The 23,037-nt window shown below is 26.5% G+C and overlaps 5 protein-coding genes and 2 long non-coding RNA genes across 13 annotated transcripts; 3 read left to right on the top strand and 4 right to left on the bottom strand.

Annotated features, from left to right (window-relative positions):
- Positions 1 to 1,518: 1,518 nt before the first annotated feature.
- LOC122530349 lies at positions 1,519 to 2,884 on the bottom strand. The gene is made up of 4 exons (XR_006306975.1): positions 2,531 to 2,884; positions 2,380 to 2,442; positions 2,106 to 2,191; positions 1,519 to 1,850 (listed from the first exon to the last, which is right to left on the bottom strand). It is a non-coding gene; the product is annotated as an uncharacterized LOC122530349 (long non-coding RNA).
- A 2,010-nt stretch (positions 2,885 to 4,894) lies between these two features.
- Positions 4,895 to 5,262, bottom strand: LOC122530348. The gene is made up of 3 exons (XR_006306974.1): positions 5,170 to 5,262; positions 4,999 to 5,102; positions 4,895 to 4,925 (listed from the first exon to the last, which is right to left on the bottom strand). It is a non-coding gene; the product is annotated as an uncharacterized LOC122530348 (long non-coding RNA).
- A 168-nt stretch (positions 5,263 to 5,430) lies between these two features.
- LOC122530347 (mitochondrial import receptor subunit TOM7 homolog) lies at positions 5,431 to 6,176 on the top strand. Its single transcript, XM_043657213.1, has 3 exons — positions 5,431 to 5,672; positions 5,809 to 5,857; positions 5,935 to 6,176. The coding sequence occupies exons 1-3, from the start codon at positions 5,573 to 5,575 to the stop codon at positions 5,948 to 5,950; spliced, it is 165 nt and encodes a 54-aa protein (XP_043513148.1). The 5' UTR covers positions 5,431 to 5,572; the 3' UTR covers positions 5,951 to 6,176.
- Positions 6,177 to 6,807: 631 nt separating this feature from the next.
- On the top strand, positions 6,808 to 11,628 carry LOC122530362 (cullin-1). 2 transcript variants are annotated; one of them, XM_043657233.1, is made up of 15 exons: positions 6,808 to 7,085; positions 7,225 to 7,316; positions 7,875 to 8,095; positions 8,214 to 8,376; positions 8,466 to 8,684; positions 8,764 to 9,018; positions 9,099 to 9,392; positions 9,454 to 9,717; positions 9,793 to 9,972; positions 10,130 to 10,279; positions 10,344 to 10,462; positions 10,547 to 10,667; positions 10,727 to 10,830; positions 10,914 to 11,133; positions 11,296 to 11,628. In XM_043657233.1, exons 3-15 carry the CDS (start codon positions 7,932 to 7,934, stop codon positions 11,374 to 11,376), a joined length of 2,334 nt encoding a protein of 777 aa, XP_043513168.1. In that variant the 5' UTR covers positions 6,808 to 7,085; positions 7,225 to 7,316; positions 7,875 to 7,931; the 3' UTR covers positions 11,377 to 11,628. The 2 variants fall into 2 exon arrangements, with proteins under 2 accessions (XP_043513168.1, XP_043513167.1); XM_043657232.1 differs by having other exon boundaries at positions 7,212 to 7,316.
- A 1,972-nt stretch (positions 11,629 to 13,600) lies between these two features.
- LOC122530363 (protein BCAP) lies at positions 13,601 to 15,205 on the bottom strand. Of its 3 annotated transcripts, none has more exons than XM_043657234.1 (6): positions 14,916 to 15,205; positions 14,604 to 14,763; positions 14,383 to 14,547; positions 14,166 to 14,300; positions 13,942 to 14,076; positions 13,601 to 13,779 (listed from the first exon to the last, which is right to left on the bottom strand). In XM_043657234.1, exons 1-6 carry the CDS (start codon positions 15,191 to 15,193, stop codon positions 13,696 to 13,698), a joined length of 957 nt encoding a protein of 318 aa, XP_043513169.1. In that variant the 5' UTR covers positions 15,194 to 15,205; the 3' UTR covers positions 13,601 to 13,695. The 3 variants fall into 3 exon arrangements, with proteins under 3 accessions (XP_043513169.1, XP_043513170.1, XP_043513171.1); XM_043657235.1 differs by having other exon boundaries at positions 14,619 to 14,763; XM_043657236.1 differs by lacking the exon at positions 14,383 to 14,547.
- A 240-nt stretch (positions 15,206 to 15,445) lies between these two features.
- Positions 15,446 to 23,014, top strand: LOC122530354 (sperm-associated antigen 6-like). Of its 4 annotated transcripts, XM_043657221.1 has the most exons (10): positions 15,446 to 15,542; positions 15,706 to 15,968; positions 16,087 to 16,297; positions 16,360 to 16,538; positions 16,605 to 16,778; positions 16,848 to 17,000; positions 17,073 to 17,222; positions 17,305 to 17,463; positions 21,456 to 21,601; positions 22,502 to 22,762. In XM_043657221.1, exons 1-10 carry the CDS (start codon positions 15,518 to 15,520, stop codon positions 22,647 to 22,649), a joined length of 1,608 nt encoding a protein of 535 aa, XP_043513156.1. In that variant the 5' UTR covers positions 15,446 to 15,517; the 3' UTR covers positions 22,650 to 22,762. The 4 variants fall into 4 exon arrangements, with proteins under 4 accessions (XP_043513156.1, XP_043513155.1, XP_043513157.1 ...); XM_043657220.1 differs by lacking the exon at positions 15,446 to 15,542 and having other exon boundaries at positions 15,592 to 15,968; positions 22,502 to 22,761; XM_043657223.1 differs by lacking the exon at positions 15,446 to 15,542 and having other exon boundaries at positions 15,843 to 15,976; positions 22,502 to 22,758.
- LOC122530361 lies at positions 16,783 to 20,404 on the bottom strand. Its single transcript, XM_043657231.1, has 2 exons — positions 19,714 to 20,404; positions 16,783 to 18,874 (listed from the first exon to the last, which is right to left on the bottom strand). The coding sequence occupies exons 1-2, from the start codon at positions 19,924 to 19,926 to the stop codon at positions 18,785 to 18,787; spliced, it is 303 nt and encodes a 100-aa protein (XP_043513166.1). The 5' UTR covers positions 19,927 to 20,404; the 3' UTR covers positions 16,783 to 18,784.
- Positions 23,015 to 23,037: the final 23 nt, after the last annotated feature.

The raw sequence follows: 23,037 nt of genomic DNA, 5'->3' as shown, positions 1-23,037 counted from the left end.
GAAACAGGTTGGACACGCGAAAAAGGGACACGCGACCAGAGACTGTGCCAACCTGCCCGGCCCTACCTACTTATAATTAAAACACAGGCACACCAGAAGTAAGCTACCTATCCTATTCAGGGACCCTATATTTAAAAAATGACAAAAAAAAACAGGCACACCAACACACTCATTCCACGGTTCTCACACATACCACTCGGGCGCAGACCTAAACTAGAGAGGACGTCCCGGGACGCCTCCGACACCCGAGCTTAACAAACAACATTCACACTCTATTTTACGTACCATTTTCCTGAAATCGACTGACGAAGGCTAGCGACCATTGCGTAAAATGTGATAACAATATATGTAATGTATTATTATTTGAATAAAATATTTATATATTTTTATTTCTATTTCAATTTAAATATTCATCATCATACATATAAATTGTACAAATATTCATAATATTTGAAATAAGTAATAAGAAATTGAGAATTATTACATATTGCTTGGACTAATAGTAAAAACGACGCAATTCCACATCCTAACCACATACGCACATGCGAAAAATGCGTCGTGCACGATACACTAACCAATCGTCAGTCGCTAAGAAATTATTAAACTTATAAACTATGGTCATCATACCCATTGCCTTTCTCCCACCCAAGTAACACCTGGGTACGTGAATGAGATCTTGGCAATGAATATGGAAAGGGTTAAACCTGAAAATCCTGAGCTAAAAAGAGGATTAATATACTTATTTTATGTCAATTCTATAACGGATTAAGGAAACTATATTCTTTTATTTTATTTCAATTTTCAATAACTCTTATTATTATACTTTATAATTTACTTTAAAAATTTAATAAATTACTGAAATGCTATGCTTGAATAAAAATCAGCAATATTTATTGAAAAAGAAACAAAGATTCAATGGACACAATATCATATTTAATGGACTCTAAGTACAATATTCATAGAAATATCCTCAGGCGATCTCTTTATCAAAGCTCATTTGAAAAATAAAAGAAACATTCAAAACTACTGCTTTGATTTTGAAATCTACCTGTCGCGAAATGTCTTCTTGCACATAAAATTTGATACATTTTTAGACGAATAAAATTGAGTTTAAATTGAATTTAAATTATATTGAATTTAGAAAATTTGAAATACGAAATAAATATTATTCATAATTGTGTAATTATCATTATTAGTAATGTACTAATTCCAATTAAAATTGCCAAGTTAGCAACGAAGTCGGATGGTATCCGTCTTCTCCACTACAAATTACTCAAATATAATCATTGTAACATTCATCATTTAATTGAATATTAATATTTTATTTATTGTGTGTTTATCTTTGCAAATAATTATATCGAATATATTTTAATTATATAAATGAATATCCTCCGTAATTTTCAATCACAGATATTATATATGTCAACATTATTATTCTTATAAATTCTTGCAATATTGTAATATTACGTTAATATTACATTCATATTAATTATTATTATTATACTGTTAATAAACAATAAAAAACGCGATGTGCAAGAAAACCTATCCTGAACTAATAAATAAAATATAAGCAAAAAATGTTACTACTCACAGCTATAATAAATAGCTATGGTCACTATGCCCGTCAAAAATTCTATGTAATACAACCAATCACTCGTGTCGATTCGGACCTTTCATCCTACGACATGATTGAGTGACTAGAGGAACAGAAAAGCATGCGACTCACGATTAGATGCGAAGAATGTTGTCATGACATTGGTCTAACAAGAAGAGTGGTCTAAAAAGAGTTATCGTGAAGCTCATTAGTCAGCAGGAATCGCCGAATGAAAGAAATGAAAACTGAAAAAAATCTGTAACAGAACGTAACATATTATGATCTATTCTATTTTTAAATATAATTTTAATTAATTGTAAAGTTTGAAATAATGAAAAATAGATTTTTACTAAACGTAAAATTTTAATAGTAATGCTTAGTTCAAAAATCAAAAACTTAAATTTGACAAATTCTATTTTTTATTTAATAACAATTTATGTAAAATAAATGACAGAATTAAAATATAATTAATAATAAATAATTGAAATATAAAATATAAATAATTACTTACACTCTTGGCTTTTAATGCACCATTACATCCTTCCCAGGGAACGAAGGGTGGAGTAAAAACCTTCCGTAAAAGGAAGGAGTAAAAACCTTTAACAGAATACAAATTATTACTACTTATGTTGAAATACAATGATGATTGTTCAAAAAATTTTAGACAACGAAATTTGATATTTTAATAATAAAAAAAATTGACACCAGATTTTATTTTTTAATTAATAATGAAGCAAAATATAAGAAATAAAATTAATTGAAATATAATATATAAAGATTCTTACATGCTTAGTTTTGAAGCACTAGTATCTCCTTCCAAAGAACAGGAAAAAATGGTAGTGAAAAATCTGTAATAAATCGTGTGATATTAGAATATATTATTAAGAATGTGCAAAAACTAAAATATATTGGAACATAATATATAAAGATATTTACATTCTTGTGCTCCAGGAGAGGCTGTGTCCTCTTGCGAGACCTGCAATTCTACTACCGAAAGCGAATATTAAAAAAAAAAAAAGAAAATAAAAGACTACAACATGTCCGTTTATAACAATCGGCGAACTCACTGACTCTAATTTCGCGTATTAAATTATATTCTAATTAAATTTAATGAGAGCTATTGTGCTCTAAGAAATATTGATAATTACATGACGGAATAAACACTGACTCTACCAACCGCATTGCACACGGTCACAAAAATTCTCTGAAAGAAAAATTTTATTATAGGAAAAGGGATAAATAAAGTGTTTGCTTAGGAAAATACTGCTTTTCCAAAATTATTAACCAATCGTTATTTATTTATTACAGATGAAGAATTACCATATTGAAATTATGAAATATTTAATTAATACATTTAAAATATTATTACACACTGTAAGATATTTCATGATATTGTCAAATATTTATGAATATTTCATAATACAAATAATTTAATACTAAAAATTACACTTTGAATGTCCGTTAGAGATCAAATATACTATATTTAACTTGTCCGCCATATTTGATTTGTTTGAAACATTTGATTTCAAACAAATCAAATATGGCGCACTTTTATTGTCTGCGCAGTATTCAAACAACGCAATGCGCAGAACACATTCAAACCGTTAACGTTCCTTTTCAAAAATTATTTGTCAAGAATGTATATGAATTGAATATCAAATATAAATGTTACCAATTACAACCAACAAGAATATAAACGTGTAGATACGTCTATTTTTATTAAAATAAGTCAAATGTTACCGTAATTGCACAAAAGAAGCCAGATTTATCGTTAATCGTGGCGTCCACTATTTCAAAGTTTCTTCCGCAATCAACCAGTAATCTGTACAAAAAAGAAACCAAAACCTTCAAATAAATGTATGAAAGAAACGAATTATACAAGAATGAAACAATGATCAAGATTAATGATTCTTTTGGAAATTCATAATAAGCTTTACATGTGAGTGCCAGTAAATGTGACAACTAAAAAAATCATAATATACAACAAAATTATTAAATATAAACGTACATTAATTAAACGGAATGTGAATACAAAGAATGAAAATGACGATGATAGGTATTACGCAATTAATATAAACACAAGCAATAATAGAACTTCACACCACAACGTTCGACACTTAACTAACCCCCTCGCGCAACAGGTTCGCGCCGCAAATTTGTTAGGGTGGGGGTTCGAGCATTGATTTATGTTTTTAAAAATGAGCATATCATATGCTTGTGCATCAATGCCTAGAGATATTATTGACACTATGAATATATTATGTGTATTACATCAATCATTTTAAATTTTATGAAAATTTTGCGTCTCATTACAATGCGAATGCAAAATAACATAATATAATACGTATATAAATGTTTTCTATGATAAACGATCAAATATTTACGTAAGTTATACCGTGTTCATGGAATACATGTATTCATTTCTAATTAACATCGGTAATTAAATTGAAAATATATATGTAAAAATTTCTTTAAATCTATTACATCTAAATACATAAATCGTAAAAAAACAAAGTAAGAGTATTGTTTTTTACCTCTTTGCTTCTCTTTGCTGTGCTCCCGTCAGAAACTAATACTTTTACGTTACATTCGATCACACAGATAGATTATAGATCGATTGCGAGAAATATCGGTTACATTCGAGAATCGCAATAACTAATTACGTATTTCCACCGTTTCAGTGGCGCTGTAATCTCGTATGAAAATATATTAAATTTAAAACAAAAATAAAAACTTTTTTTAATTCTCTTTATCTACTTTTGGATATAATTCTTATCTTCACCACAGCAAATTAAAAAACACGCTGATTTTTTCGAGATCAATATTTCAGGAAGTTCCATATGATGTTACATCTATTTTACTTTAGTCAATGGTTGTATCACACGACGCAGAATATCTTTTTCCTGATGTTCATAATTGAAATAAATAATATTCTTTTTTCTCAAAATGTAGTGTGTAGTGTATTTCTCCACACTTCTCTGATTTACATCTTTTATGATCTTACTTATTTCAATTTGTTATAATTTTAATGTAGGAACAATTGCATATCTTAAAATTATAACAAGCAGTGGATTAAAAAGTATACATAGGATAATACAATATAAATAATGTTTATTAAAGTATAGTTTTTGTCTTTTCTATTGATACAATACAATCTTCCATTGATTCTTGATTCTTCAAGATGTTTGTCTTATTTTCACATTGATTAGACATTAATGTATAATTAATTCTAAAATACTTTATGAAAGACACATAAATTTGCCGAGAAATGCAATAATAACAAATGTAACATAATGTTAGGAGTAATAACCCTGTTCCAGAAATGATGACCCTGTCAATATAGTCTTTTATCAGTAAAATATTATTTAATATGTAGTATTATATTAAAGGAACATTAAACTTACGTTAAAAGCAGAGAATTAAAATCAGATTCATTACAGCAAACATTATCACCGCAACAATATTGCTGTGGATCACACAGACCCCAAATGCAATAATGTGGTGAACTCTGAAACATTATAAAAGATATTTTATAATATTTTCATATAATTTAACATTTACACATTAAAAACTACCTTTAAAACGCCAAATTATTATTTTAGTTTTCAATAAAACATATAATAAATATAAAAGCTTAATATTACCATTGGAGGAAGTAAACGTTAAAAAATTATTGGAACAGCTTATATTTACATAATGAACTAGTCTGTCAAAACATGAACATAGACTATAAAATATTAGATGTACTATCCATAGGAAAATTAAAGGCTGTCTCCAATTAACGTAATACGACCTAACGATTTTTGTATGAACGAAAAAATCCAACAGCCAAAGGAAACGTATATACATTTAGGAAAGCATACATGTGTTCATTAAGTATACTCGACATTCGTGATCATTCGAAATAATCTTCCAATTATACTATTCCATAATATTAAAGATTACTTTAAACATTTCACGTACAACAATTGTACAAAAATGACAATGACTCCAGCTACAAAGCAAAAAATTGCAATTATTTTAAATGTGAGCAAAACTGTATTTCATTGGGGATTTATTCCTGCTATATTATTTTTAGGTTAGTTCTTCTCTCACTTAATAATCTCAAATTATTAGTTATATCAAATTATAATTTGATAAAAGTGAATTTATAGTTTTTTAATAAATCTAATTTGTGTCAAGTACATAAATCACTGACAAATTAACTATTTTAGGATTTAGAAAAGGTGCTGATCCGGGCATGCCTCAATTATCACTTATAAAGTAAGTTTCTATAAATTATATATGAATTATAATATAAATTTTAATAACAATTAAACATGGATAATTTTGTATTTCAGCTTATTATGGCAATAAAACTAGCTACTTCATTCTTCATGAAGATATTTCCATTGCTTAACTATATTTCCCAATTATATTTCTTTATTTCCATTAAATTCAATGTATATTTATTTATGTACTAATTGTTACAGCTAAAATTATTAATAGGAAAATGCTTTGATGTTGAGTTGATCAAAATAAAAATTTGAATTACAATGTTTTACCTACTGTAACGAAAAATAAAAAAAAGGACAGGATTATATACAGAAGCATCTTTTGTTATATATAGATTTGCTGTTCTCTATAGCATTTAACTTTAATTTAATGTACAAAAGTATTCTTATTTTATGTAAACTATATTTTTAGTCCATTTTATTTATATGCTAATGACTAAAAGTTACTTAATTAAAATTTTAATGAAATCTAAAACAAGTTTTAAAAGGTATTTGTTTCTAAATTGGAAACACATGCTTTTTGAAAAGTTTATACGTTAAATAAATATTTTAAATATTTTCGTTATTATTTTAAATTGTATTCTTTATATTCTTATTTAATCCATTTAAAAATGTACTTAAGTAGTAATAAAGATGAAACTTATAAATGTAAATGTTAATAATTAACGTAAATTAAATTAGAAAGTACAATTAACAATTGTTAAGATTTTTATAGACTGATTTTTCGTAATCAATATATCCACATTTTAAAATAAAAAATACTATCGCTCATTATAATTATCGAAAATGTCTTTATTTCGTATAATATTTTTAGTTTTGAATTAGGAAACGTACATTCCTAAGATATTAAGAACAACAGATGAAATGAATTTGATCAAAATTGAAAGAGCAAAAGTAAGTCTGATTGCGAAAGAAATAAATCTTAAATGTCGGAGATATATTGTTTCGTTGGTAACAGTGACACCTAACCTGTCAGAGGTAAAGTAGCAGATTGGAACTGTAGTCAGTTTTAGGCACATAGATACAACATTTTAGATTCGCGGTTTTACTGTGCTCGTCATCGTGTAGAGCACAGAAGTAACAAGCGGATATAGTGTAAATTTCTCGTTGATGCGTATGTAGAACAAAGTATTAGTGATCGTTAAAGGTAGCCACCACGTTTTTACGAGAACTCCCTTGTCTAACCCTGCCTGTTATGCGGTGGTGAACGTCGACAGGTGAGTGCGCGCTTTTTGTCTAACGATATTTCCCTCGTTCTATCAACGAAAAAAAAAAATTCTTTTCCGGCAACTGGACTGTGATGGTGTTATTTCTATCAATTGCTCTTTATGGATCTTTAATAGTGACGGATGGTAGTGTTATAGCACGAAGATTTGTGATGTTCTGAAGTTTCCTGACGAAAAATTCGAACTACTGCTAACGATGTGCATCCTGATGTAACTACATCGGTATGGATCTTCCGATTACCGACTAACTTTTCTTGTGTTTAAATATATTTTTTTCCCCCATAAATATCTTCATCCAATTGCATTTACGATCACTTTTCTTTGATTCTTCGTAAGCGCACAAAGATTTTACATAGTTTTATTTATAGTTTCACAAATGATTTCAACAGCTCCAATGTGTACATAAGCAAATAAATTGTGACATTGAGATTTTGGAATAACCAATCACTGATATTGTTAGATACAGTAATATATTTCAAAATTAATTTCATTGAACGTGTTGTTTCCTGTTTTAATTATTATTATCATTATCACTATCGTCATCGTCATCATCATCGTTATCATCATCATCATCATCATCATCATCATCATCATCATCATCATCATCATTATCATCACTTGTATCCTAAAAGCTATTCTAATAAAATCAGTACTCTATATTTGTGTGTATGAAAGTAAAGTTTTATTACTCATTATTTGATGTTCACACCTTCTTCATCATTTCCTCTTGTACAATTTATTCTGAACTACATAACAGATTCTTTTGTATTTTTTCTACAGAAATTATTGTAGACAGTAGTAACAGTGACGCTCACTCGACAAGCGTATAAAAATAGGATGTCAGGGCATAGAGGCGGAGGAGGAGCTGGGAGTCATCAAGGAGGCCCAGCAGGCCTTAAACAAATAGATTTAGATCAAATTTGGGGAGATCTTCGTGAGGGTATTGAACAAGTTTATAACAGGCAATGTATGTCTAAACCAAGATATATAGAGTTGTACACGTATCCTTTATAATTAAAAAATTAAACAACAAAAATAAAAAGAAAAGAAGTCAGAATAAAATAAACAAACAAATAATTGTCTATGTTCTATTAATTTCCTTATTATGTAACTTGTCAGACATGTATATAATTATTGCACAAGCGTTCATCAACAATTAACTAGAACATCGACCAAAAGTAAGAAAGGACAAATTTCTCAAGGAGGTGCACAGTTAGTTGGTTTGGAGTTATACAAACGTTTACGTGATTTTCTTAGAAATTACCTTATAAGTCTATTAAAGGTGATCTTTTTGTTTTGCTGATTATTATCCTTAATTAATTCAAATTTAAAATGGTTTGATATTTTAATTTGATACTTTTTTTTACATAGCATGGAATTGACTTGATGGATGAAGATGTATTACAGTTCTATACAAGACAATGGGAAGAATATCAGTTTAGTAGTAAAGTCTTGAATGGTGTATGCTCATATCTGAATCGACATTGGGTACGTAGAGAATGTGAAGAAGGTCGTAAAGGAATTTATGAAGTTTATCAATCAGCTTTGGTTACATGGCGAGATAACTTATTCAAGCATTTAAATAGACAAGTAAGTAATTTAGTGAACAAATGTATAAGAAAACAATTAAAAAGTCAGAATAAATAATATTACATATATATATATATAGGTTACTAATGCAGTACTTAAATTAATTGAAAGAGAACGCAATGGGGAAACAATAAATACACGTTTAGTCAGTGGTGTAATCAATTGTTATGTAGAATTAGGATTGAATGAGGAAGATCCTGGTGCTAAAGGACAAAATCTTACTGTTTACAAAGATTCTTTTGAAAACATCTTCCTTGAAGATACAGAAAGGTTTTACACTCGAGAAAGTTCAGAGTTCCTCAGACAAAATCCAGTTACAGAATATATGAAAAAGGTTTTGAAATCAGTTTTTGCTAAATTACTATATTTTTTGTAAGGATATTATTTATAAATTATTTTATTATTTTGTTACAGGCAGAACAAAGGTTATTGGAAGAACAAAAGCGAGTTCAGGTATATTTGCATCAAACAACCCATGACAGATTAGCAAAAACATGTGAAAGAGTGTTAATCGAAAAACATTTGGATATTTTTCATTCTGAATTCCAAAATCTCTTGGATGATGACAAAAACACAGATTTAGGTCGGATGTATCAGTTAGTGGCAAGAATTCCAAATGGTCTTGGAGAATTACGAAATCTTTTAGAAGGTCATATAGCTAACCAAGGACTTGGAGCTATCGATAAATGTGGTGATTCTGCAGCTAATGTAAGTTTGTTAATAACACAAAATAACTATAACCCGACTTTATGCAAAAATGTTTTCATAGGATCCAAAGGTTTATGTAAACACTATTTTGGAGGTTCATAAAAAATACAATGCTTTAGTACTTGTTGCATTTAATAATGACAGTGGTTTTGTGGCAGCTCTTGATAAGGCTTGTGGGAGATTCATTAATAGTAATTCGGTAACTAGAGCAGCAAATAGCAGCAGCAAATCACCGGAATTATTGGCAAAATATTGTGACTTATTGTTAAAGAAGAGTAGTAAAAATCCAGAAGAAGCTGAACTTGAAGATACATTAAATCAAGTTGTGAGTAAAAATGAAATGAACACAATACAAACAGATTTTTGTTTATCAGAAATATTATTCTCTTTTCAATCATAGATGGTGGTATTTAAATATATAGAGGACAAAGATGTATTTCAGAAATTCTATAGTAAAATGCTGGCAAAACGATTGGTACAACATATGTCTGCTAGTGATGATGCAGAAGCTTCTATGATTTCTAAATTAAAACAAGCTTGTGGTTTTGAATATACTTCGAAATTGCAACGAATGTTCCAGGTACTGTATTGTGCTATGATGTTCTTTTTTTGTTAATTTATATTAATTATATTTCACATGCTTTCCTTGAATTATTTTTGCAGATGATTATTTTTATATTATCTACTAATACTTGTCAAAATTATATAACATTATAATTGTAGCAGTCTGTTCACAGGATATTGGAGTCTCTAAAGATTTAAATGAACAATTTAGAAGGCATTTGACAAATTCTGCTGAACCGCTAGATATAGATTTTAATATACAAGTGCTGTCTTCTGGCTCTTGGCCATTTCAACAATCCTTTACATTTTCATTACCAACAGAGGTAAATAGAATTGAACAAATCACTTGAAGAATACTATGATTTAAACATTATGTTTGCATTACAGCTAGAGAGATCTGTACATAGATTCACCACTTTCTATAGTTCACAGCATAGTGGAAGAAAGTTGAATTGGTTGTACAATATGTCTAAAGGAGAATTACATACAAATTGTTTTAAAAACAGGTCATAAAATATTTAACAATAAAATTTTAATTCAAATAAATATTTTGTGTCAATTGTAAATGAAATTTCATTCTTTTACTGCAGATATACATTACAAGCATCTACTTTTCAAATGGCTGTATTGTTACAATATAATGGATCCACAATGTGGACAATACAGCAGTTACATGATGCCACTCAAATAAAAATGGATTTTTTAGTTCAGGTAACATCAATAGTAATAAAATATAAAATAAAATCTAGATAATATATTCAATGTTACAGGTTATTCAAATACTCTTAAAAGCCAAACTATTAACAGCAACTACTGATGACGAAACTGAATTGACACCACAGTCAACAGTTGAACTTTTTACAGGATATAAAAAGTAGGTTTATTTAATCGTATCTTACTTTATCAGAAATCATATTGGTGTGTTATTTTTATGTGTGTTATTTTTATGTGTGACAGTAAAAAGCTGAGGGTAAATATTAATATACCAATGAAAACGGAATTGAAGATTGAACAAGAAACAACTCAAAAAAATATAGAAGAAGATAGAAAGCTCTTAATTCAGGCAGCTATTGTTAGGATTATGAAAATGAGAAAAGTACTAAAACATCAGCAATTGGTAGCTGAAGTATTGAATCAATTAAGCTCTAGGTTCAAACCGAGAGTACATGTTATTAAGGTACGTATTAACTTCACTATTTTTTAAGACGTTCTCAAATTTGTTATGTGTATTTTTTCTTATATTAATTTATCATAACATGATATCGATGAATAAAAATATTGAAAATGAAATTGGATAAAAACAATATAATTTTAATATAAAATGGTTCTGCTTTTTCAGAAATGTATAGATATTTTAATTGAGAAAGAATATCTGGAGCGCACAGAGGGTCAAAAGGACACTTATAGCTACCTGGCATGATCAAGTTGATCTATGACAACGATACAGCAGCAACCATACACACGAACGAAAGATGACTGTCGAATGCTAGATATTGTCACAATATTTATTTAAGTCTCGAATTGCTAAATATTGTCACAATATTTATTTAAGTCTCAAATTTGAATCTCATACATTCTCCTTGTACATGGATGTCCTTGTACCATGTTGTCCCTCTGGTCGCATTTAGAGTCTGGTTTTTATAATATGTTAATAAAATCATTTCATAGTCAAGCTGCTAGATGTATTACTATCTATGCTGCTTTTGACATAAATTCAAGTATTACTGGTTTTGATACGATATCGTGTTGTGAAACAAAAAATGCACGAATCTAACTTTTACATTCACAACATTATAAAAAAACAGTAAACAACTGTTTTCATAATTATGGACTCGTAAAAAATAAATCAAAAAAGAAAAAAAAATGAAAAAATTTAGAATTAAGCATGGTAAGAGCGAAACAAATAAAATACTTTTGAATAAAATAATGTTTCAGGACATACATTATAAAATATGTATTAACAAATGTGGTTGGACATGCATTATTTCTTTTTACAATTATTATTTTTTTTTTTGTTTTTCTTCGAATAATATAAAATGCGTTATTTATGTATAATTTTTATGAAGTTCGAAAGTAAAAGAGAAATGTAATTGAAAAAAAATTAATTATCTATGTTATACGAATCTCAAATTTAAATATAAAAATAGTAATGCATTTTAATGCAACGGTTAAGAAGTTTAACTAACAATTACTTGTATGACGAAAAAAAGTTTTATACCAGTGAATAAAAAATCTACCCTAATATGAAAGTTGATCTATGTTTTCGTAAGCAGTATACTCACATTTATGTAAATTTTTATTAAGATTCATGAAATTTGAAGACTTGTATAATTACATTCACAGCTACTTTAGTAAATTATAAAATGATGTCTTATATGAAGATTTTCAAAAGAAATGTACATTGTGTTCATATATTATACATATAAAAAAATATTTTCCTTTCATTTTTTCATAATTGGTTATATAGCACGAATATTTTATTAAACATTATTCTCTAGAACTAAAATTGGATGTTCAAAGTGCAATATAAAATAATGCGGAAATCTGTGGTGTAATATGATTTTAAATATAAATTTAAGCGATTTCAATATGAAAATTGTTAATGTATCAATGATTTTAATTTTAATAAGAATAGTAAATTTCGATGTACACATATATGTGAAGCTGAATTGTAAAACGCAATGTGTAAGAGGGTTAAAAGATAAGAATTTTAAACGAAACGTTATCGTAATTATAAAAAGAAGAGGGACATCAAAAAGGGGAGAAGAGAGAGTTATAATAAAGCATTTGAGAATAGCATCTTCGCATTAAGAGAAAGAGAGCAAGAGAGAGTGAGAGAACGAGTGAAAGAGAGAAAAAGAGAAAGAAAACAATTAATTTAATATATTTTATTAAACAAAACATACTAAGGATCTAAATAGTGAAACACTAAAACATTATTCAAATTAGATTATGTAGAAATGGTTAAACGGAAAATAAAAGTACATATATCATCTTCGTTCACTTTTTTGTCACACTTGACATTATTTAACTAATTTCAAGTGATAGTATTTAGAAGACATCAAGCTTTTTATAAGTGTAGGAAATATACGACAACACATATATTGTTTAAGTAAGGATACAAAATAAAAATCTGTAAAAATCATTTGATAAAAAATAATTAGTGTTTTTTGGAACGTTTGAACATTAAACTTTAAAGTGAATGCAATTAATTTCGTTAATTTTTATATTATGTACTAACCGAGATTCATCATTCTCAATCAAATTTTTTATGCACAAAATAAGGCTTGAATGTAAATAAATTGAATGAGTTGAAAATTATTTTGAATAAAATTAATTCAGTTTTTACATCTTTGTAATGATTATATTACATTACGTTTTGAAAATGTAAAACGAAAATATTGATACACAATTTTTTTGTAAAAACATGATTTTAATAGTTCATTTCCATTGATATTTTAAATACAAATTATTTATTATTTATATTATTACATATACTGAGAATGAAAACAACAAAAAGAAAGACATTGAAATAAATCATAAAGCTTAGATTGCTAAATTTTCAAATTTCATAATATATGACAGGTAATATATTAAAGAACACAGATTTACATAAAAAATATTAAGAATTATATCATGTAATATAAAATTGTATAATATTCATGGCTATGAAATTATTCCATTTTTTGCAATGTATGAATTGCAGTAATCATTTAATAAATGTTTTATATGCAATATATCATAAATTTTCAGGTTTTTGATCCAGCAATCTTGAAAAATCTTCTTTTGTTAATTTTAGTTGTCCAACTGCCAGTAAGCATGCCTTGTATGTGTGTATTTATATATATTACATACATACATATATAATATGTGTGTATATATATATATATAGATTATAACAGATAGATTAAAAATAAATATATATCAAATGTTTTAATATTTTGTATATACAATTTTATATAAAAGAAAAAAAATATATACATACATTTTGCTTCTTTAAGTTATGAACAATTAACATTTGTTTTTTAAACACTTGTATTAATTCTGAAAGTTGCTTTCCCAAATGAGTAACTGTTAATTTTTTATCTTCTTGTAGTTTCCTAATTTGAGTCTTCAGTTCCTGCGAAAATATCAAGTAGATAAAAATATAAAATAATACAAGTTTTTCATTCACTACATAAAATTTTAATTATTTTATATAAACTGCACCTTTTCCTCTACTTCAGAATACTTTAGTGCACTTTTAAGTTTATCATTATTTTCCAAAGATCTATTTAATTTCATAATACAATTATTGGACTGTTGATTTGTTATCTTTATCTGCTTTTGAAGTTTATCTAAATCCTGTTAAAAATATTTTGTTATTATATATGAATAAAAAAATAATTGTTGAGACAGTAAAGGAAAGGAAAAAAAATATGCATACTTTCTTCAAAATTGAATTTTCTGTATTTAATGTTTGTGATTGATATTGCAATTCCTTGTTACTGTTTTCTAATTTTGCAATAGTTTCTCTTAATGATTCTATTTCAGTCTTTAACTTAATTTCAACTTTCTTATTTTCAGATTCCAAATTCTTGCAAATATCACACTAAATAAATAATGTAGTTATGTAAAAATTAATCAAATAAATACTTTCATACATACATGAATTTTTGGTACCTGTTTTTTATATTCAACTCGCATGGTTTGTAGCTCATTGTGTAATATATCTACTTTACCTTTTAAAAAATTAAAAACAGTCTGGTTTGCCAGTTTTTTTTGTTTAGAAACTTCATCTTCACTATGTTTTTGTGGTTCTACTTTTCTAACATATAAGTAATGTTAAAATCATACATTCCGATTATTGTAAAATATAATACAATAGTCCAGAAATAAAATACATTTGCTATAATTTTTTAATATGTACATCGAAATATACTTATTAAAAATAAATAATTACACTTTTTCCTTACTTACGATTTCAAAGTAGAGGAGTGATCGAAAATATGTGGTAAAGATGAATTTCGTTTAATCGGAACCTGAAAATCATCTTCATTTTGCATTTCTATACTATTTAAATAGGCTGTTTTTTCTTTCGTCACATTTATATAATGTTTCCTCGAATTATTTAGATATCCATTGTTATAAGTATTAACAACAGAATCTATTTTTGTTATTAAATTATTTGCTTTTTGCTCAAGTTCTTTATTTAATCGATGAAATCCTTTTTCTTTAAATAATAAATCTTCAGTCATCTTTCGATATGATTACATAAAAAATATTCTGTTTTATTACTCTATATACTTTTATTGCTATAAAAATATTTGTTTTATATCTCTATATACTTTTATTGCTATATTCTGTACAATAACTTATGCATTTATTCGATCAAACATGTTTTGTATTTGTTTCCAACTCCTCCCTCCCTTTCCTGGTCGAGTTGCTGTATATATATAATACACAAGAAGCGGTAGTTTTTCGTTTTCAAACATATGATAGTTTTTCAAAGTTAAATGATATAAAAACATATTGGAAGTATTGATATTACATGTACATTTAAAAATTTATAATAAACAAAAATGACAGCACGTGCAATTTTACAAGGTACAATGTTTAAAATACTTTAAATATTTTTAATAAAAATTCCGCGGTCTTTCATAATACGATTGATATATATATTTATTAAGTTCTTTATTTTAGTAAATGAATAATTTTTTATGGTAATTAGTATGCCAAGCAATGCTAATATTAATAATTATCTTTATAGTCTTTGATCAGTACCAAAAGGCTCGTCTATTCTTTGTTCAATCCATTGCTGATTTTTCTTCAAAAACAAATACTATAGAATGTTTAGAAGCTGCTGGAGTTTTGGATCTCATAAACCCTTTACTAACAGATCCGATACCTTCTATTCAACATACTGCTGCAATTGCATTAGGAAAAATTACAAATAATAGTCATAGATTGGCACAAGCTGTTGTAAGAATGGATATTTTACCTCAATTATTGAAGAATATTACTAAACAAAATGTATGAATGTAAGCATTTTAGCTATAGAAAACTGTATTTTTTTTTTTTTTAAGAAATTTTTATATTATAAAATATAATAAATAAATAATAAAGACATATTGAAATATATTTGTTATAGAAATTTTATAAAAAAGCAGCCCTATTTGTTTTACGTGCAATTGCTAGACATTCCCCAGAATTAGCATCTATGGTGATTCAAAGCAATGGATTGGATACTATAATAATTTGTTTAGAAGATTTTGATTTTGGCGTTAAGGAAGCTGCTGCTTGGGCATTGGGATATATCGCTAGACATAACAAGGCTTTAACTCAAGCCATAGTTGATGCAGGTACTTCATTCTATCAATGATCTGTGTTTTAGTAGATTGTACATCAATTATATTATTTATAGGAGCTGTTCCACTTTTGGTTTTGGCCTTGCAAGAACCTGAATTATGTCTAAAACAAATTAGTGCATCTGCTTTATTTGATATAAGCAAACATAATACTGAACTTGCAGAAATTGTTGTTGATGCAGGAGCCATTCCTTTTCTTGCAAAGGCATTATCTAATCCTGATACTAAATTAAAGGTGACATGACGCACTATATAGTATGATTTTATAGTATAATATTTTGCTTATTAATAATGTACGCAGCGTCAAGTTCTTTTGGCATTAAGCAGTATAGCAAAACACTCTGTACACCTAGCAGAATCTATCATTGAAGCTGAGATTTTTCCTGATGTTCTTGTACACATGGCACATCCTGATGAATGTATTGTTAAAGCTGCTGCAATGTTAACCAGAGAAATTTGTAAACATACATTAGAGGTAATAAAATCAAACTTTAATTTATTTTCAATATGTTACATTATACAGTTATAATTACATTTTTCTCAGATGGCCCAACTTATTGTGAATATTGGTGGTATTGGTGCACTTGTTGAATTAATTAGTATCTCAAAATTGACAGTCAAATTACCAGCAATAATGGCAATTGGATATATTGCTGGACACTTAGATCAGTTAGCTATTGCAGTTATAGGATCTAAAGTATGACATTTCAATATACTTTTTACAATACTTCTACAATAAAAACCGTTGAGAGCGAATATTTTTTTATAGGGAGTTGTGCACCTATCTACTATATTACTTGAAGAAACTGATGATCATACACTTGCTATTACTGTATGGGCAATTGGACAAATTGGAAAGCATACATCAGAACATGCAAAAGCAGTTGCAGTTGCAAATATTCTACCAAAATTATTACAGGTATATTACAGACTTGTTTTTTTTAATTGCTACTATGTTGTTGTTTATTGTTCATCATTATTATTTTATAGTTTATTTTTAGCTTTACAATAATCCAAATAGTTCAGAAGATCTTAAAGCAAAATGTAACACAGCACTGAAACAGATATTACAAAAATGCATGTATATTGAAGCTTTAGAATCTTTATTGCATGATTCACCACCTAATATTCTAAAATATGTACTTGGGCAATTCAGTAAGGTAAGGAACACAATTAGTATTTTATGTTACATGTAACTCTTTACTTTTTTTGTACATAATCTCTATAAATTCTACACAAGATGTACAAATTGAAACATAACAGTACAATAATTGAAGTAGTATTTTTATTTATAATTTTTAATTAAAACAAAACATTTTATAATTTATCATATCTATACAATGAGATAAATTATATAAATCACATATGATAAAATTTACCTAAATGATAGAGTTTATTATTACATAAATTTATTATTTAATAATAATTTTATCTCTTTTATTTCATCACATAATAAACATACATATGTATCATATACACATGGACCATTATCAAGTTATTTGAAGTTGCTTTACTGAAAAATTAGTCAAGCAATTGTAATGGTTTATTCTTATCACATACTAACTATTATCCCATAAATAGCACTTTAACAATTAAAATCGCCATTTTATGACATTGTCTTGATACAATGTAATTTTATACTTTAACTCCTTCAAAATTATATAAGATATAACTTGACTTTGATCTCTTAACATGGTATGAAATGTCACATACTTGTATTTAAAACAGTTCCGATATGCTATATCATTGCATTTGTCCGATATTTGATTGGTAGAAAGTGAAGAAATTGACAATGGCATGATTTTAACTATTTTTATTTTTAATGCTTGTCTATAAATATTATGGCACGTACTATATCCTGAAAAGCACATTTCTCAGTCTTACGACAATAAATGGTTCGGCTAAAATACAAGAACGATTGAATTGTTAAGTGCTTATATAAAAATTTTAATTGCAATTTTAAATATTTGAACATATTTTTTGTTAAGCTATATTACTTGCATTTGTTATATCATATATTTGTATGAATTTTTTAATGGCAGTATTTGATATAAAGAGACCAGTAATATAAAAATTGTAGATATAAATAACAAAAGATTGTTATTAAAGTTGTATCTCGAAAAAGTTTGCTACTGTTAATTTCCATTGAAACTGCATTATTAGTTTTTTATATACATAAGAAATAAGATGTATCATATATGGCAGTATTACTTTCATTTCATTACAGATATTTTACTAATTTTTTTATTTGTATTGCATATTCTGTTTTATTTTTCTTCTTTTGTTAAAACTTATAAAGAAAATATATTCTGATAAAAATAGAAAAAAGATATGCATTAAAATAGACAATGAAAAATAGTTTCAATTAAGATATGATAAATTTTTACAAAGTCTTCTCATAAATTTTAAGTCTTGGAAATGTCTCCTTAAATTAATTTGAAATACATATAAATATAACATAATAATTAGAATTTAATGATTTCACCAAAATTTTTGTTGTATGACAATATTAAAATGTAAAGCAATTAAGGCATATATTTGGTTCAGAGCATTCAATTTATCCAAGTACCTCTGAAAAATGAGAAAAAAAATAAAATTATTTTATTCCATTATAATTATAATAAAAATAATTTAAAGTGTAAATAAATGATTAATTGCTTTTGTATATTATTAGAAATTTCAATAATATCAGAGAAAGAAATCAATTTTTTATTGAAAAGAACGAAACTATAAAAATAAAATATGTAACAATACTACAGATATGGTACAAAACATGCGTGTGAAAAAATATTCTATATTTTAATTAAAAAGTTTTGCTTTGTAAAAAATAGATAGATAATAATTTGTGCTATAATTTTCATATTTATGACTTCTTAACGTCATTTAAGGGATTTTATTATAAATAAATAAATATTATTATTATTATTATTATTACTATTATTATAAATGGCCCTTGAAAATTTTTTATCAATTAATAATACTACAAAAGCTATTCAAATAGATCCATGTCCTTTTGCAAAGTACATAAAATCACGCTTGTAAGCACAAATTTATGATCTACATAGTCATCATAGCAAACAGATCTAAACATAATATATGACAGTTGCACGTAATTTGGAGGCAAATATTTACCAAGATAATATCTTATGTAAGATAACCTTCTTCTTAAGAGAAATAATAAACAAGTATAAAAATGTATTTAAAAAATTAAATTATATTAATTTTAAGACTTATGATAATTAAATTGGATTTGATTTTTTTACGAAGCAATAACAGTATTGATTCAATTGTTACTAGTACAAAAAATTAAATTTGGTCTTTTAACCCATTCATGCAATAACATGATTTTTTTATTCATCATTATCATCATTAGGTTTAATACTAGCATAATTGTTCATATTTCTATTCACCCTTAACATTTTGAGAAAACTGCCTAGCACAAGTATGGTCTTCCTATGTCTTCTGAAAATTCCAGCATAAAGTTCTTCACGTACATCTCTTCTATCACTTACATCAGAATCAATACTTGATACAGAAACAACAGAAGGTTTTGCAGAGACCGGTTGATGATAATTATTGGTCTCCCCAGAATTAAGAATAACACAATGTTGATTGTTTATCATGTCTATTATTAGTTTTTTCCTTTATTATTTAATGTTAAATTAGAGTTTTTTATATCCACTTATATTTTAATGTCTTGTACTACAATACGTGTAGTTTATGACCTCTGTAATTACACTGCACGATTCTGTGATAAGTCAGCTTCTTATAAATGACAGACTTCTGTGTTAATCATATCAGAAATATTTGCTAGAAATCTTAGGTACAGTATTTCTTAATACACAGTACACTTTAGTTTTTGTATACAATGATATCATCTTTTTTTGTCACTTATATTCTTATATGTTTAAGGCATTTGTCTTCTCTTGTTATCTTGTACTTGCAGTATTTTAAATCTTATAATGATCTTTCACCTTGATTTTTATCTTTGACATTTTATTAAATTTTTTTTAAGATTTTTTTCAATTATTTTATTAAGATCGTTGTATTTAGAACATTATTGGTGTTTCAATCTTCTTTTTCATATTTCTTTTACATATATATTTTTAAAAAGTTTTTATTATTTTATAATAAATTATTTTAAAATATTTCAAAAATTCAAATTTTAATTTTTGATATATTGTGATTGCTTGAGATTAAATTTTATTAAAAAGTTATATTTCATAATAAAAAATAATAAGTAGCAATGATTCAAGTTTAATCTTGAAGGTAATTATTAAAAAAAGAAAAACGATCTTAAATTTTCTCCTGTTCCCTTAAAGGCCAGTGTTTGGTGCCATACTGAACCAGCTGAAAAAATTTAATAATTCATATTGAATTATGAATAATAATATTGGTTATAATGATAAAGACTCATTTAAATATTAATAGAATTTTTAAGTTTAATGTGTCCAACACATTATTCTACGACTTCGTTCTGGAATTTTGTTTTCGTAAGATATTTTTAGCAACGTAGGAGGATGGAAAATGTGGACAGATTTGACTTCATCTATTTTATGCACGATGTTTATAATAATATGTATAATGATAAAAATTGTGACATTTTTTTTACATCATAGAATAAATTATTAAATGAGGCGAAAAATATGTAAAAAATACAAAAATCAATTGTATAATTTGTTATAACATGGGCATTAGAAATCATGAGATATTGCGAAAACTATTTTTCAAATTCTAAATATCTTACTATAAACTTTATATATATGTAACATGTATTAAAGTTATATGTTAATATTGTAACAAATATTTAATAATAAGTTACATGTTATATATACTATAATTATATAAAAATATATATTTTTTTCCTCACAACTTCTCAAAATTACAAATTTAAAAAAGACATTTTAAATTATTTTAATTTGTTGCAAATTAAAACATTTTTAAAAGTAAGTTTGCTTTAGACAATTGCATTTAAACAGTATGTATGTCAGATCTTAAAGATTTTGGTCTTAGATATATTGTAGTATACAAATAATATTTTTCCTTTTTGTTCATTCATACATTTAGTTAATAAGAATATTGATGACATTTAAAGCATTCAAATTTTTGGAAAAATTTAATTTTTTAGCTATTTGTTATTTTTTTCACATAGATTTTGCCTCACGATGCTAGGGCAAGAAGACTATTTGTAACGTCTGGTGGTTTAAAGAAAGTACAAGAAATTCAAGCTGAGCTTGGGTCAACACTTTCTGAATATATACAAATTATAAATTGCTGTTTTCCAGAAGAAATTGTCAGGTTGTGTTTCATTTCATACTGCTTTTGATAATTATTTTGATTAAAGGTAGTTCCAAGAATATGCATTACATTTTATATGTTCAACACAAGATCAGTATTGCATGTTCTTAAAGTATGTGATACATTGTTAAACAACAATCTGTTATAACTATAACAATAATCATGTTTTATAATTTTTAAATTGTAATGCTACTTCAGTAAAACAAATATGATAGTTTAGAGCATTATATCACTTAAAAAATTATTGTCTTTTCTGACATGATTTAAAATTGACTAATTAAAATATTAAAATACCAATGCATGCAGAAAAGCACATACTTGCAAAGATAATGATAAGAATAGATAATTATAAAAAAAAGACACTAGTTGCTTTTGACATAACCTTAGTAATAATTTACTTACTAGGAAAATTTAGAAACGCTATTCCTTATAAATGTAAAAAGTACAGTCTTTTCACAGTCGTTTATACGAGCAGCGAATGCAAATAACTGTTGCCCCGTTTCTGAATCGCGTGTCTTAATTTAAATCGGACAAGTGATATACGGCATGACCGCCATGTTGTCACAGCTGATTACATTGGGAAAATATAAACTTAGATTTTAATGGATCAATAATTTTACATGAATCTGATAATTGATAGCATTTTGTAGAGTAACTTATAGCATTTCATTCTCATTATCGACAGATTGATTCAATGTCAAATTAATTTTACATAGAATTTTAAATTTATTTCTGCTTTTATCCGATTTCGTATTATTGGATCTTATCAATTTACAAATAATTTATAATTGAATGAATATTCATTTAGTAATCATTATTTATTATACAAATTACCATTGCAATAGCTTTTTTTCTGTCTTTTTCCTTGTAATATGCATTCTTGGATTTTTTTGGTTTTAGATATTATTCTCCTGGATATCCAAACAGTCTTTTGGAAGCTGTAGAACAGTATCAACCGAAATGCCCTTCCTTATTTGCAATAGAAGAACATTTATCTTCTGACATTGATTCTAAATCTTCGCTATCATCCTTTAACAAAGAAGGTTAAAGATTTATTTAGCTTGATTGCGGATTCAATATACGCTGTAATCATGATGTGTATTTGTTAAGGTAACAGTAATAAATAAATCTTTTGCGAAAAGTTACGTTCTTCTATATTTTAAAAAAATGTTTTTTAAATTGAAGAACCGTTTGCAGCATCTTTTATACATGTGCTACATAATTTATGCAGCTGCTCGAAAAAGTATATTTCATTGGTCACCTTTAATATTTGGATATCCAGTAGAAATTGCAAAAATCTAATTCATAATGAAATACTCTATTTTTAATATCTATAATTCAATGACGATCTTTATTCATAAGGATTTCGTAGTGTTATTTTTTTTATTTCATTTTTTATAAAACTTGAAATTAATCAGAATTAGATCACTCCTAAA

This window comes from Frieseomelitta varia, unplaced genomic scaffold (genome assembly GCF_011392965.1).
Source record: "Frieseomelitta varia isolate USP_RPSP 00005682 unplaced genomic scaffold, Fvar_1.2 scaffold_34, whole genome shotgun sequence".
In the NCBI taxonomy this organism is placed as follows: domain Eukaryota; kingdom Metazoa; phylum Arthropoda; class Insecta; order Hymenoptera; family Apidae; genus Frieseomelitta; species Frieseomelitta varia.
The sequence above is the reverse complement of the archived record's forward strand: the minus strand, read 5'-3'. Positions and strand labels throughout refer to the sequence as shown.

Excerpts from the sequence above, each read along its gene's own strand:
- LOC122530347 (XM_043657213.1), top strand. The coding sequence starts at position 5,573 with ATGACAATGACTCCAGCTACAAAGCAAAAAATTGCAATTATTTTAAAT. Across the intron at positions 5,673-5,808 it reads TCCTGCTATATTATTTTTAG|GATTTAGAAAAGGTGCTGAT; the intron begins GTTAGTTCTTCT and ends TAACTATTTTAG.
- LOC122530362 (XM_043657233.1), top strand. The coding sequence starts at position 7,932 with ATGTCAGGGCATAGAGGCGGAGGAGGAGCTGGGAGTCATCAAGGAGGC. Across the intron at positions 10,280-10,343 it reads CATTTTCATTACCAACAGAG|CTAGAGAGATCTGTACATAG; the intron begins GTAAATAGAATT and ends TTTGCATTACAG. Across the intron at positions 10,831-10,913 it reads CTTTTTACAGGATATAAAAA|TAAAAAGCTGAGGGTAAATA; the intron begins GTAGGTTTATTT and ends TATGTGTGACAG.
- LOC122530363 (XM_043657234.1), bottom strand. The coding sequence starts at position 15,193 with ATGACTGAAGATTTATTATTTAAAGAAAAAGGATTTCATCGATTAAAT. Across the intron at positions 14,548-14,603 it reads AACAGGTACCAAAAATTCAT|TGTGATATTTGCAAGAATTT; the intron begins GTATGTATGAAA and ends TTATTTATTTAG. Across the intron at positions 14,077-14,165 it reads ATTCTGAAGTAGAGGAAAAG|GAACTGAAGACTCAAATTAG; the intron begins GTGCAGTTTATA and ends ATATTTTCGCAG.
- LOC122530354 (XM_043657220.1), top strand. The coding sequence starts at position 15,678 with ATGCTAATATTAATAATTATCTTTATAGTCTTTGATCAGTACCAAAAG. Across the intron at positions 15,969-16,086 it reads AGAATATTACTAAACAAAAT|AAATTTTATAAAAAAGCAGC; the intron begins GTATGAATGTAA and ends TATTTGTTATAG. Across the intron at positions 16,298-16,359 it reads TCAAGCCATAGTTGATGCAG|GAGCTGTTCCACTTTTGGTT; the intron begins GTACTTCATTCT and ends TATTATTTATAG.
- LOC122530361 (XM_043657231.1), bottom strand. The coding sequence starts at position 19,926 with ATGATAAACAATCAACATTGTGTTATTCTTAATTCTGGGGAGACCAAT. Across the intron at positions 18,875-19,713 it reads GTTTTCTCAAAATGTTAAGG|AGGTACTTGGATAAATTGAA; the intron begins GTGAATAGAAAT and ends CTCATTTTTCAG.